The sequence below is a fragment of the Rhynchophorus ferrugineus genome, unplaced genomic scaffold, assembly GCF_030347505.1.
Source record: "Rhynchophorus ferrugineus isolate W39M unplaced genomic scaffold, kcgeb_rfMv2 rfM8, whole genome shotgun sequence".
Lineage (NCBI taxonomy): Eukaryota > Metazoa > Arthropoda > Insecta > Coleoptera > Curculionidae > Rhynchophorus > Rhynchophorus ferrugineus.
The window spans coordinates 409,791-423,186 of record NW_027472587.1 but is presented as its reverse complement, the minus strand read 5'-3'; the positions used below and the strand labels follow the sequence as shown (position 1 = coordinate 423,186).

Below are 13,396 nucleotides of genomic sequence, written 5' to 3'. Positions count from 1 at the left end.
ATTCAGAAAGTTATCCATAAAGGTTTGTGGAGACCAGAGTTGTTATCTCCTTTGCTCTGCGGCTTTAGCAGATTCCTCATCTCCATCAAATGCTTATTTTACATGATGTTAATTTGGTCCATTCTCTTCTACAGCTTTAATGTCTATTTCAAGTTTGTGATGCCCAACCAGGTGGAACGGTTTCAAGTTTTCCTAAATAAGCCTCACGGGATCATCACTGCTGCAATTATCATTGCTCCAGGCTGCAATGACTTTATCCAACGCTGCAGTATTAATTGTGTCCTCACTTGATAGTGCCCCGTCAAGTTCGCGAAACAGTTAGTTCACTAGCACTAGCTGGGTGCCATATCTCCAAATTTACTGCAGTAGCAGTAATGATCTACATTGATCAGTTGTGAGGCGATTTCGGTTTAGTGTATTGGGTAAGCCCAGAGGCAGTCCCACATAACCCGGTCCAAATCATCACTCCATGGTATACGTCTCCCATTCCACCGCCTGGTTTTAGACCAGAACAAAAAAATAAGAGCAAATTGAAATATTATTATTCCTTCGCCATTTTATGATGAAAAGTATAAAAGTCGAAAATTTGATTCCCCTTGAAAAATATTTCTTTTTATACGGGTAATGCGAATGTTATTTTTTACTTAAAATTATATTTATAATTCTAATGACTCAGTGAATTTTTAAACATATTAATTAAAAAAAAATATCATATACAATTAAATTGTGATTAAAGTGTGAGTTTCTTTATCAACTATGTGTGATTATTGTATGTTCAAGCTTAGCACTAATCATTGTTTAAACAACATGAAACAATGGATCGGCCTGATATTAAAACGATTGTAATGAAATATGTGAGATGTTTCCAAGCAGAATAACTTATTGAAAGTGATGGGGTAGCTGAAGTAGATTTTCGTTGAAATAGCTAGTGATACTGGATCCTTGATTAATCGTTGTTTTATAATTAGAGTGCAATGTAGATTAACGTTAAGTAAGTCTAATGCTTTTTACTGCTATAGCAAAAAAAAACGTAGTTCACGCCTACATAACATGTTTTTTACGTTTATAGGTATATTATCGCCACTTAAAACAATAAAGTTATATAGCAATCCTCCTACATTAATCTTTAGATTGATAGATAATTTTCACGTCATATATTTGCTTATCTTATCCGAAGGAAACTCAATATCAAAGAAATCAATATCAGTAACAATAATATGAAAATACATCAGGTACATATAATCATTGTTTTCCTTAGTTTCCGTCTCGTATACGTCATATGTTTGTGGTTACAGTGTGGTATTTTACTTCGATTTAGATTCAGAGGATTCGTGATAAAACAAATTAAATAAGTAAATAATATCTAAGGTTGTTAAGTATCCCCATTCAAAAATGTGCGCATATTGTGATTATGCCTGTGGTTTAATTTCCAAAAACGTAAGTCGATTAGCAGTTATAATATAGCATCGCAACTACGCTCAAAAGGGATTACATGGCGACCTAGATTTAATTAGTGGTTTTGTCCCCTTTTACAGTATTTTTATTCATATGTATTTTCGCATATATAAAATAAAGATGCTCGTTTGAAAATATATGCTATCAAACAATGTTTGCGCATATTATTGTTATATGATTAAGCGCAATTAATTAAATAAGATTCTGAATATAAAAAAAAGTTTATGAATGGAAGCATTACAATAATAATATTTATAATTATTTACCTATACTTTACACAATATAACGATATTTTTTGAGATATTACACAGGAATGCAAAATTTTTTAGATTTGTTTGGGTTTTTTTTATACATATTTTAAAGTCTCCTTTTACCAACTATGGGTTTATCTGGACTGGACTTAAAGCTTAACGTGGGCTCCGAACCACGGTCCTCAGCATTAAGCCTACCGACTGGTGAGTGACGACGAACTTTAGAAATCATCCCAGAAGACATCCGGTCTTACCCAGCCAGGTTACTGGCGTGACTAGGATAATTTTCCTTGTCGGATTTTGTACTCTTGCCTAGGACAATCACAAACTTTAAACAATCACAAACATAGATTTACTACCATGCCCCAGCGGGATTCGAACTCGCGGCTATCGCAACAGTAAGTAGGAGAACCATCCCATTGCCTTTATCACTGCGCCACCAAGCCGGCTTGTTTAGGTTTTGTGATGTAGTGTTTATGCTTTTGGGTCTGCTCAATCCGAAAATGATTTCTCTTTTGTTATAGTTCAATACTTGCCAGAAGTCTCTGGAGGGTCTCTTTAAAGCGTCCAACTGTAGTCTAGTATCATTGAGACTGTCAATTTTTTTTGGTATATTTTTTCCATTTCTTTAATGACCCGGTGAAATCATTCACATTGCTCTTCACTCATATCTCCCAAATTCCGGAAAGTAGCCGAGATACACCCCATAGGTCCAAATTGGCTTTATAATTGTCTTATAGATCAACCTCTTTGATTTTAGATCAAGTTGAGAGTATCTTTCGACTAGTCAATATAGTTTTTTATTTTGGTTCTAATGTGTTTTGCTTTTTGTCTAACGTGATGTTTCCAATTTAATCTACCGTCAAGATGGATTCCAAGGTATTTAGCTGATTTTGCTTGAGGAATCGGGAATCCATTGAGTGATATAATTAAGTTTTTATTATTTCGCCTCAATGCAAAATTAACGTGGCCAGATTTGGATTAAGTTAAATTTTCCAATCTTTTGCTCATTTGTAGATTTTGTTGACTGCCACTTGTACTTTTTCTATTGCCCTGTTGACTGCCACTTGTACTTTTTCTATTGCCCTAGGCAGTGATATATAGTTCGCCATAAAAATTGAGTCGTCAGCAAAGGTTTCAAGTGGTGTTTCTTTTGTTGTAGAATGTCAGCAGTGTAGAGTAGATATAGGGGAGGTCCTAAGACGCTACCTTGTGGAACTCCAACCGAAATAGTTTTAAATGTCGATACTCTAAATTTTCCTCCGAAAAGTAATGATGCCAACAATTGATGCGGTAACAATTTGCTCAACTTATAGATTAATCCCAAATGCCAAAACCGATCAAAAGCTTGAGGTGGAAATGACAAAAATATGTATATTTAATCTCAGACAAGCTAAGGCTTGAAGTACTTGTAGTTAATTTCTTTGAAAATTCTGCTATGGCCGGTTTAAAAGCCACCCTTTTTTCTAAGGATCCGTCATGTTCCTGATGAATTGTGGGTAAGTCATAAACTATCTAATGGTCCGACACCGAAAATACCTTCCCTTACCTTTGCTTCTGAGAGGTCTGGAAACTTTGAAACCATGTATATAAAGCAATCTCCATCTTTGGGAAGTTTTTTTTTATTATTTAATTATTACATTTTAATGCTACATTGTTACTAACTGTACAATTTGTGTTTATGATAATTTAAATCTAGATATATAACTAGGAGGACTCATCGACTCATCGGCTTTCTCAATCTCTGGTGAAATAATGTTTATATATGTCACTGCTGTATTTTTTATTAACTGCACAACACTACATAATATCAGATGATTTGATTTTTTGAGTCTGTGCCCTGCTCTGGTGTTATCCAAATGTTACAATACTTCAATATTCTCAAGAGAATGGAGTCTTTCCTCATGTCCCCTTGCAATTCTCATAATTTCTTGACTGACTGTGGGTATCTGAATGTCTCGATGTAGGTAATCAGTCCTATAGTATTTGGGGGTGTCCACAATACCTCCCAGGACTTTGTTCTAAAAAATTTGTATTTTATTTACGTTACTCTTTGCAGAAAATACCTTGAACCCCATAATTGAACTTCATATGTCCATATAGGTTCCAGTATTTGCTTATATAATAGCAATTTATTATGTACTGATAATTGTGATTTTCCTCCAGTTAGCCAATACATTTTCCTATATTTCAGTTTCAGTTCTTTTCTTATCTTCTTTATATGTTCCTCCCAGCGAAGTTTTGCATCAAGATTCATTCCGAGATATTTAGCGTTGTTGCTATTTGAATGGTAGTATTATTAATGTTATTGGTGCTTATATAGTCTGATTGTAGGTGAACTGCGCATGCACAGATCTAGTTTCGTTAATTTTTATTTTCCAGGGCTGTGCCCAATTATTTATATTGTCACTTGCCTGTTGTAATTTTCGTGTGGCTTCTTCACTATTGTCTCCGACAGCAATAATCGCAGTATCATCAGCAAATGTAGCCATCGTAATATTCTCCATTTGTGGTATATAACAAGAGTAGAGTAGATAAAGCATTGGCCCCAGTACTCTTCCTTGTGGTACACCAGCGTTAGTTTCTTTTATTGTAGAGTAAGCTTCTTCTTGTTTAACTTTAAACATTCTGGTTGTAATATACGATTTTAGTAGTTGGGTGTGTTGTTTTGGTAATATTATCCTAGTTTATGAACAAGGTCTTCATGCCAATCTAATTTAAATGCTGTATTGATCAAGTTGGTGAGTTTTATAATTCCTTTTCTTCGTAGTTTTTGCAGTAATTCTCCCGTTATTAAGTCATAGCTTTGTTATTTCCTCTGATTAGTGTCAGTTTTAATAACTTTGGTTAGCTCTTTCGGCGTGACTAATTCACTCATCGAATTTTCAGTTTCCATGTCCGGCAAATTATATTCAATATTAGTTTCGTTTGGTTTGAAAGTTTTTTCTAGATATTCAGCAAATGCTTCTGCTTTTTTGGTGATTGTTACGTGCCCAATTCCCACATAGGTCTCTTATAGGTGGACTGTGTAGATATGAGCGCTTTAAATATTTCCCGGCTTTCCATAGTAAATAATCAGTTTCTGTATAATTTGTTAACTTTATCAGATAATTATTTATTGATTTGTTTTTAATTTCCATTATTTCCCTTTTTAGTCTTTGGGTAATTTTGTTTAAAGTGTTTTTGTTTTCAAGTTTTGATGAAATTTTTTTCTTAATTTTCATTTTTCTTTACTTCTTTTGGATAATTAATTCCTTTAATTGTACTCTTAATTTCTGGAGTATTATTCCAAGCAGCTTGTTTAATATCTACTACGACATTTTCTGCTTCAAAATTTAATTGTTTAGTTGTCTTGAGGGCTAATTTTAATTGAATTCGTTTGTTCAATTGTTCAGGAAATCCTTCCCAGTCTGTTCTCTTGTTTGTTAAATTTGGGTTTCTTTCTTTTTTTATTATATTTTCGTTCAACATCAGAATCACTGGCTAGGGATCTGAACTTAGCTGAATATTTTCTTCGACTTTTATATAGTTTAATGTTATGTTTCTTACCATGAAGAAATCTAATAGGTCTGGTGTTCTCTCTTGATCAGTCGGCCAAAAAGTTGGTTTGCCCATCTTGTATTTTTTGCATTGAAATCACCTCCAATTATAAATTTTTCCCCAGGTTCCTAAGGACATTCAATTGATTTTAATATTTTTGATTATAACTTGGAGGACAATAAGTTTAAAGGATTATTTTGTCAAATGTGTTTCTGATATTAGGCAAATATCTATTTATTGCGTATCTACGAATACTTATAGGATAGCGTGATGTTGTTGGATTTCATTAGTATTCCAGATTGGTATTCGAATATCTTTATTTGCCATGTCTGGTTCTTGGGTTCACAGGCCTAATGTTTTTCAATTCCAGTTTTTTAATTCTTTCGGAAAAATATTCAATAATTTTTTCCTATTTTATCAGTATCACTATTAGTTTAAATAAGAATTCGTTGGTGGTTGTTTTGTGTCTCTTTGGTTATTTTGACTGATACTTTGGGCATAAGTAATTTCACCATTAATTTGGTTCTATCTTTTTGGTTGTTTCTGTTCAACCATTGTTTCATGAGGTTTAACTTCAACTACTTTATTTCTCATCTTTTGTAGTGTTTTAGTAGCCTACAACTACATATGCTCTATAGCTTGCTAGATGCGCATGTTACACTTTGCATATTTCGCCTTAACTCCTTTGGAGTTTCTACACTCTGCGGTGATATGTTTGCCTGAACATTTTGCACATCTGGGTTCTCTTCTGCAGAATTGCTGTGTGTCTATGTAATTGGCATTTTTTGCATTGCGGTATTAAGTTCGATTTTTATTTGTGCTCCTAAAATACTTTTAATACCAAAAATTAGTATTTTGCAAACCAAGTCAAAGTCGATAACATTACTTACGATAATTGAGGGTGGCCTGGACATTCTATTTTTTTATTTGTTCATTGTTTTGTTTCCAAAACTTTCCAGTTTTTGTTTTTAACCATTATCCAGCCTACTTCTTTCTGCAATTCTTCTTCATCTGTTTCATATATTAGAATTGGACTTCTTTTGTTGACTTGGTGGTTTATCGTTATTTTGTCCTTGCCCTCAGAGCTTTGTTTATTTAGTTGCAGTTGGAGGGTGTTGGTTTATTTTTGCATATTGGCTAATTCAATTTCAAGGCTCTGCCGCATCGACTTTTCGTTCATCCACACATAGTAGAGTACCTGTTCGTTCTGTGTTCTAGTTGTGTTCTCTAGATTCAAAACTGAAATATGTGATATTTCGCCTGATTTCAATATTTCCATTTTATCTGTTTTTCTGTACAGTGTTCATTTTCAAATATTTTTTTTAAGGATTGTTGAAATAATACTGTTATTTTATTTTTACCTATTATTGCCTTAACATTTTATGGCATTTTGCATTTATTTTCTACTGTACTGACTTTTTATTACTATCGCACTGTCACTTTTTATTTTAAACCCATTCTTTAAAATGTTATTGTTAGAGTTTTTTAAACGCCGCATTCATTGCATAGATGTAGCACTTTTGTTTCGTTTCACTGACCGTCTCTCTTTTTATCTTTGGCAAGTGATTTTACAAATTGTTTCATTAATCCCAACTTTATGTGCAGCGGCGGTAAAAGAACTTTATGTGGATGTAGCAATGTTTCTTGGAGGACTTATTTTCGCTAACTTTAAGCACCCTCGGCGGCTAATTCTTTCTTGTCCAGTAATATAATCGACCTCTGCTATCCCAAAGGAACAAAAGCAAAGGAATTTCGTAACCCCAGTTCTTGTCCGAGAAATATGCACAACACTTTAAAATTACCGTGCACCTACACACAGAGTTTTGATATTTTTATTTTCTAAGAACCAATTTTAAGTTCCTTTGAAGCATATGGAATAACCTGCAAAAAGAGAAGCATAGAAATTGCTCTTGTGAATTCCTTCATTTTTCTTTAATTTTTTGTATATTATTTTCGTTTTCAGTATACTAAAATACATGTAAATCATTCAAAAATACTCTGTTATTACACTGCTTCTTAATAAATTTTATTTTTTTTTGACTTTTAGCCATTTGGGGTTTAACTTCGATCAATTACATTTGTCTAGTTTTGCAGTATATAGCCGGGCTTCGATATCAAAAAAATCGCTTGCTCATATATCGATCGTTCTATCTTCAGTACTTGTTAAAACCAGTTCATTATCTCCCCATTTTCTTGATTGAATTTTCCGCTCCGTATCAACTGTATCAAAATTAGCACTTCTAAAGCGTTGAAACCGACACACCATTTGTTCATTAATGCAGGAATAAAACTAAGGCTCCAACAATACTTTATGACATTAATTTCTTGTAAAAAATTTTCTTGTAAAACATCTTTTGAAATGTAAAGACCTCAAAAATAATGTTTGTTAAATGTTACACAATTTATTTCAAGCACTCAAAATTAATTCAATATCATCATATTAGTACAAAACTGTTACAGACTGTCTGTTATCTAATTTCATTTATATTATCAGTTTTGATTTCAATATATCATAATGCATTTAAAAATAGTCTAAAAAATTATCAAGAAATGATTAATTATTATTATTATTATCACTTGTCAGTAAAATTTTAAAAACAATAATTAATAAATATTTAATGGAATTATTTACGGTTACAGTACATAAACGGTTAGTACTATGGTTAGATGAATGTTATATCAGGCCTACGAACTAATTACACTATGAAAAAATTACAACAGAAGCTGTTACTGTATATTAAATCGCATTTGTAACCAACTTCATCTTGAAACCTCACTAACAAATTTGCTATATTTTACAGTACGTTGAAAATGTCTGAATGTGTACAGAGTAAATCGCATTTATGTGAAGTTTTATATTTTTACTCCATTTATGTGAAGTTTTATATTTTTACTCCAGTTTGAAGAAAAAAGCAGCTGAAGGACATTGAATGCTGTGGGGAAATGTATGGCAACCATGCGCCATCGATTTCAACATATAAATACTGGTTTCGACGTTTTAAAAATGATTTTGACACCGAAGGCAAAGGGCATTCTAGTCAGCCACAACAATTAGAAGACGAGGATTCGAAAATATTATTCGATGAAACCATGAATGGGGATCGATATCGATGTTTGGGCCGTCACTACTCGTAAAACGGTTGGATCGCGAGCAATGTTAAACAACAATGTTATTCTTCAGTATGACAGCAATTTACCACATATTGAAAAAAAGATAAAAACATACTTGGAAACATTAAAATTGGAAATACTACCCCACTCGCCGTATTCTCCAGACCTTGCTTCTTCTGATTACTACATGTTCCGACAATTGACAACAGTTGACAAAACTAAAAGCAATTATAGAAAGACAGTTTGATTTTATAAACAAACATTCAACAATCACAGTTGATAACATCGTAGACGTCTTCATCGTCACCACATTAGCTATTTTATGATCTACTCAACTTCATTGAAGTCACTCGCCAAATTAACTACTACCTAAACTCAACAAAACACTCTATCCAGGGGGAGTCGGTTTCAATGGGGTTTACCTTAGATTATCTTTAGAGAGTTTTGATTGCTATAGTAAATATTTTTAAATTTTTATATTATATTTTTAAATTCTACTTGGTCGTTTTGTTACAACATTAAAATCCACACTTAACCTTAAATGGGTCCTAAAAGTCACATTACATCTCAATTGTGATTTTAATTTTCAGGATGACTCTTGAGTTTATTTTATTGGCCGCCTTGATTTTTATCTTTATGATCTCGTTCTGTGGCCTGTTGCAGAAAATCAAACAGACTTATGACAGGGAACGACTGATTGCTGGTAACTCAAATAAACGTGCACATGTTCGATTTGATATTTATTAATTTACAAGCTCGATTGGTTGTAGAACAATTAGCGAGACGAAGAGGAAATGAACGATCACAGCGAAGTTCGGACAGTTCTTATGGGTGCGGAAACGATGGATTAACAAACGAAGAAGGAGTTTTTCCAGGTGGACCACCAGCTTATACAGGTATTGCTACAGCTAGCAAATATACCTACTAGTTCAGATTTTAAAGATCTTATTTGACGTTCTGGATAATTCTCTCCAGAAAATACCAGTTTTCCCTTCAGTGTTCAGAATACGCTGAATAACTAAATAATACTAAATGGAAAATTATAATTTTTTTTGTAGAGAACTGTCAAAACCATGGAATTTAGCAGTTAGGTTAGGTTGTTTAATAAATGTGTACAGTGGAATTGACCCAAACTATTAAAAAAGTTATTTAGTAGAACCAATAATAAAAATAAAAATAAAAACTTAAAAACTTAAGATGTACAATAAAAAAAGTACTAAATAAAAAGTACATATATGGATAATCATAGATAAAAACGAATGCATGACATAATTAAAAATGATTGCACAATATCTACTAGAGCTTTTTTTTGAATAAAATAAATGCTTTATTTATTATTGAACGGAAAAATTTTTAGTCACTATTCAAAAATATAATATACATATTCAGCTTTTCTACCGTGATGAGATCTCTTCGATTATTAATAATTTGGCCAGATTTTGAAGAAACTTATTCCGAGGGGATACGTGTTGCAGATATAGCAGAATATTTCAAATGTAACTGATATAAATCAAGTAATATCATTTTATGAGCATGTCAAAAATCAAATGGGGTTTCTAAATACCCAATATGTTAAGTGGCATTTGAAAATACTGCTTTATTTGTAAAGTTGTTGTAGCACCTGGTGTAATTATTTCTTTCTTTCTAGATAGTTTTTTATTCAAATGTCTTGAGAAATACATTCTTGGTCAGTATTTGTTTTTTGAATTTCGACTTGTGGTACTGTATTTGTATTTTTTGAAATTAGAATGGAACATATCTCTTTTGTGATAAGTTGTTGTATCGCCTCAGCATTATTTGTAACATCGAATAGTGATTCTTTAAATCGAGAATTGCAGATTGTGGAAGTTGAGGATTATCTTTCAAAATATTTTCAAACTTTTAGCAAGCAACAGAAACGTTTAGTTGAATACATCATTCTACTGAAACGTTATAAAATAATAAAAATAGAGGTCGGCTTGGTGACGCAGTGGTAAAGGCGATAGGACAGTCCTCCTACTGTTGCGATAGCCCTCGGGTTCGAATCCTGCTGGGGCATGGTCGTAAATTTATGTTTGTGATTGTTTAAAATTTGTGATTGTCCTAGCAAGAGTGTAAAATCTGACAAGGAAATTGATCCCAGTCACGCCAGTAACCAGGCTGGGTAAGACCGGATGTCTTCTGGGATGATTTTTAAGTTGGTCATTAGCCAATCGGTAGGCTTAAGGCTGAGGACCGTGGTTAGGAGCCCACGTTACACTTTAGGTCCAGTCCAGATAAACCCATAGTTGGTAAAAGGATACTTTGAAATATATTAAAAAAAAACAAATAAATAAAATAAAAATAGATTGTAAGAAATATTTCTCTGCCTTACCTGCTGATAAAATAAATCTTAAATAAAAAGTGTCGCGACCATCATTATTTTCTTGTATTTTTTAATAGCCAAGAAAATAAATTCTTGAATATTAAGAGTTTTCCTATCAGAAAATGTATTTATTATAAATATTTATTATATATACTGAATATAGTTTATCACCTCTTTACAATTAATATTTTTAATTAAATTTAACTGCTACTGTAAAAACCTCTGCAAATCCTTTCGAATTGATTCAATTTCTGGAACCTTTCGGATCTAAATATTGTCTTCAAGATTTTAGGAAAGAAGTTTTGACAATCAAAAGATTTAAACAAAAATCGAGGGAGTTAGATCGGAACCAAAAAATTAATCAAAAAAATATTACCTATTATTGCCATAAAAACAGTCAAAAATATTTTACTATTTAGCATTCACAATTTTAATGTTTTGATCCTATTACATTAACAATATTGAAAAATATTGTTTCAAAATGCTACTATATTAGTATACAATATATTGTTATTTATAACAATACCAAAAATGTCATAAAACTATATATATTACGGATATATCTATATAAGCCTAATTTTGTCATATTTTTGTCAAGGTCGACGGCGACAACCAGAATGTTGTCGAATGAAACTAGTAGAACCGAAAATAGTAACTAAAAGTACACGACTGAAACAGTCGATAGTAAATAGTAATAAAATCAGGCGCGCTGAAAATAGCGACTGAAACAGTCACTAGTAAAAAGTAGAAAAAACAGTCGAACCAGAAATAGCGACTGAAACAGTCGATAGTAAAAAGAAGTCATTTACTAAACAGTCGTTAGTAAAAAGTAGTCATTTAATAAACAGTCGATAGTCAATTTCAGTCGAAAGTTCCCAACGCTAATATTTATGCTTTTTGGTAGATTCTGTTAATCAGTGTGGATGATAATGCTTCAATGGCATATAATTATCGTTAGATAATGACCTTTAGATAGATTGTTTCAAGAGAGATAATTGAAAGTTCCTCATGGCTGTTCCTTTTCTTGCACTATTTAACTAAATAATTGAAAAAAAATTCTAGGTTAAAATTATATTGATTAATTGCCTTAATAATAATAAACTCATAAATGCATTATAAGAGGGTACTACTACGATCACTCATTATAATTCAGTGGCATAACAAAATTTTGTACCTTCTAATATTGAGATTCTAATAAATAATGTTTATTTTGTTTTGCTTGTGTTACTATACTTTATATTATATAATATATATAAATTATGGGAAGTTATAAAATGAGCAAGGGTTTAGAAAACAAAAACTATTGTTTACTTCAAAATAGTATTTTACTTAACGGAAAGAGGAGGCGATTTGTTGAACGACAATACAAACGACATTAAGTGTTCTTATCTATTAGAAAATATAACCAAACCGTCTCACTAGTTCACCATTAAAGTAGTTTTTAAAGAATGGTCCCGATAGTCAGGACCGTAAGAAGAGTTATATAATATATACACATTTTTAATTATTTAGTTGTAACCCGCAATGTACAACATCTATTATTACCTAATATTATATTTACTATATTAATAGACTGCGAATCACGATTGTCAATCTCCAATAATAGTAATAGAACGATTTATGAAATACCTCACTTTTAGTAAATCTATATAAGCAATAATAATGAGGGCCACCTGCTAATTTATTGTTGATAATGCCGATGAAACAAATTTTTGACGAAATTCCTTTTCAATTAATTTCTTACGATGAAGATTCGACTCTACGTAACAAATTAACTAGTATTGCCTGGTTCAAAAAATTGACACATCATAACACATTGTTCATATTTTCAAGATAATTAAAAGATAATAATTTTATTTTATTAATTTTTTAGAGTATTACATGGAACCTCCACCAAAATATGATGAAGTTGTTAAGATCACTGTTACGGATATAGTAATAGCTCAGCAACGCCCGGATAGCTCTATACCACCACCAAATTTACCGGCAGCGCCTCCTCCATATACCATTACATTAACCAGTACAAACGAAACGACTAATCGATGAATAACATTATCGTACATAATTAAATATCTTATTTTAACAATTTTATATGCTTTATTGAAAATAAACTTAATATTAAGAAATAAACTTGGTGATACATCTGAAAAATCTTAATAACGGTTTCCTTTAGTTATGTGATAAACTGTATTAAAAACTGTAAATATTGCGTTTTTAGATGTATCATATTGTTATAAATAGAAACATTGTAGTTTAGTGAAAATATCTTGTTTTAAATAATTTATTTCTTTACCTAAATAAGGATATTAATATAAAGGTTAATTTAACTGTTTTGTTTTTTGTTGTTTTTGATTATGTTTAGCTTCATTTCAATTAAAAATAGAGTTTCATATTACAAAATACTATAATAAAGAGTAGAGTTAGTTAACACTGATAAGTGATGATAAATGTCGATCTAAAATTGACTACTAATCAAACTGCTGAAAAATTTAAGACAAATTCCCAGTGGAGGATAAAAGAATGAATGTATTAAACGAACTAGGGAAAGTTCATGAAAACATATTTTATATGCCATATAAAATTCAAATAACACAAAACAAAAGAATAAAGCAGAGACTAGACCATTCAAAATGTTTTTTCAAGAACTGGCAGTTGTAACAATCAATAATAACAACTGTCAGCCGGCTTGTTTGGT

At 31.7% G+C, this 13,396-nt stretch overlaps 1 protein-coding gene across 6 annotated transcripts; it reads left to right on the top strand.

Moving 5' to 3' along the window:
* Positions 1 to 852: 852 nt before the first annotated feature.
* LOC143201436 (uncharacterized) lies at positions 853 to 13,028 on the top strand. Of its 6 annotated transcripts, none has more exons than XM_076412516.1 (4): positions 853 to 991; positions 8,948 to 9,060; positions 9,128 to 9,253; positions 12,575 to 13,028. In XM_076412516.1, the coding sequence occupies exons 2-4, from the start codon at positions 8,949 to 8,951 to the stop codon at positions 12,745 to 12,747; spliced, it is 411 nt and encodes a 136-aa protein (XP_076268631.1). In that variant the 5' UTR covers positions 853 to 991; position 8,948; the 3' UTR covers positions 12,748 to 13,028. The 6 variants fall into 6 exon arrangements, with proteins under 6 accessions (XP_076268631.1, XP_076268628.1, XP_076268630.1 ...); XM_076412513.1 differs by having other exon boundaries at positions 9,113 to 9,253; XM_076412515.1 differs by lacking the exon at positions 853 to 991 and adding an exon at positions 1,092 to 1,232.
* Positions 13,029 to 13,396: the final 368 nt, after the last annotated feature.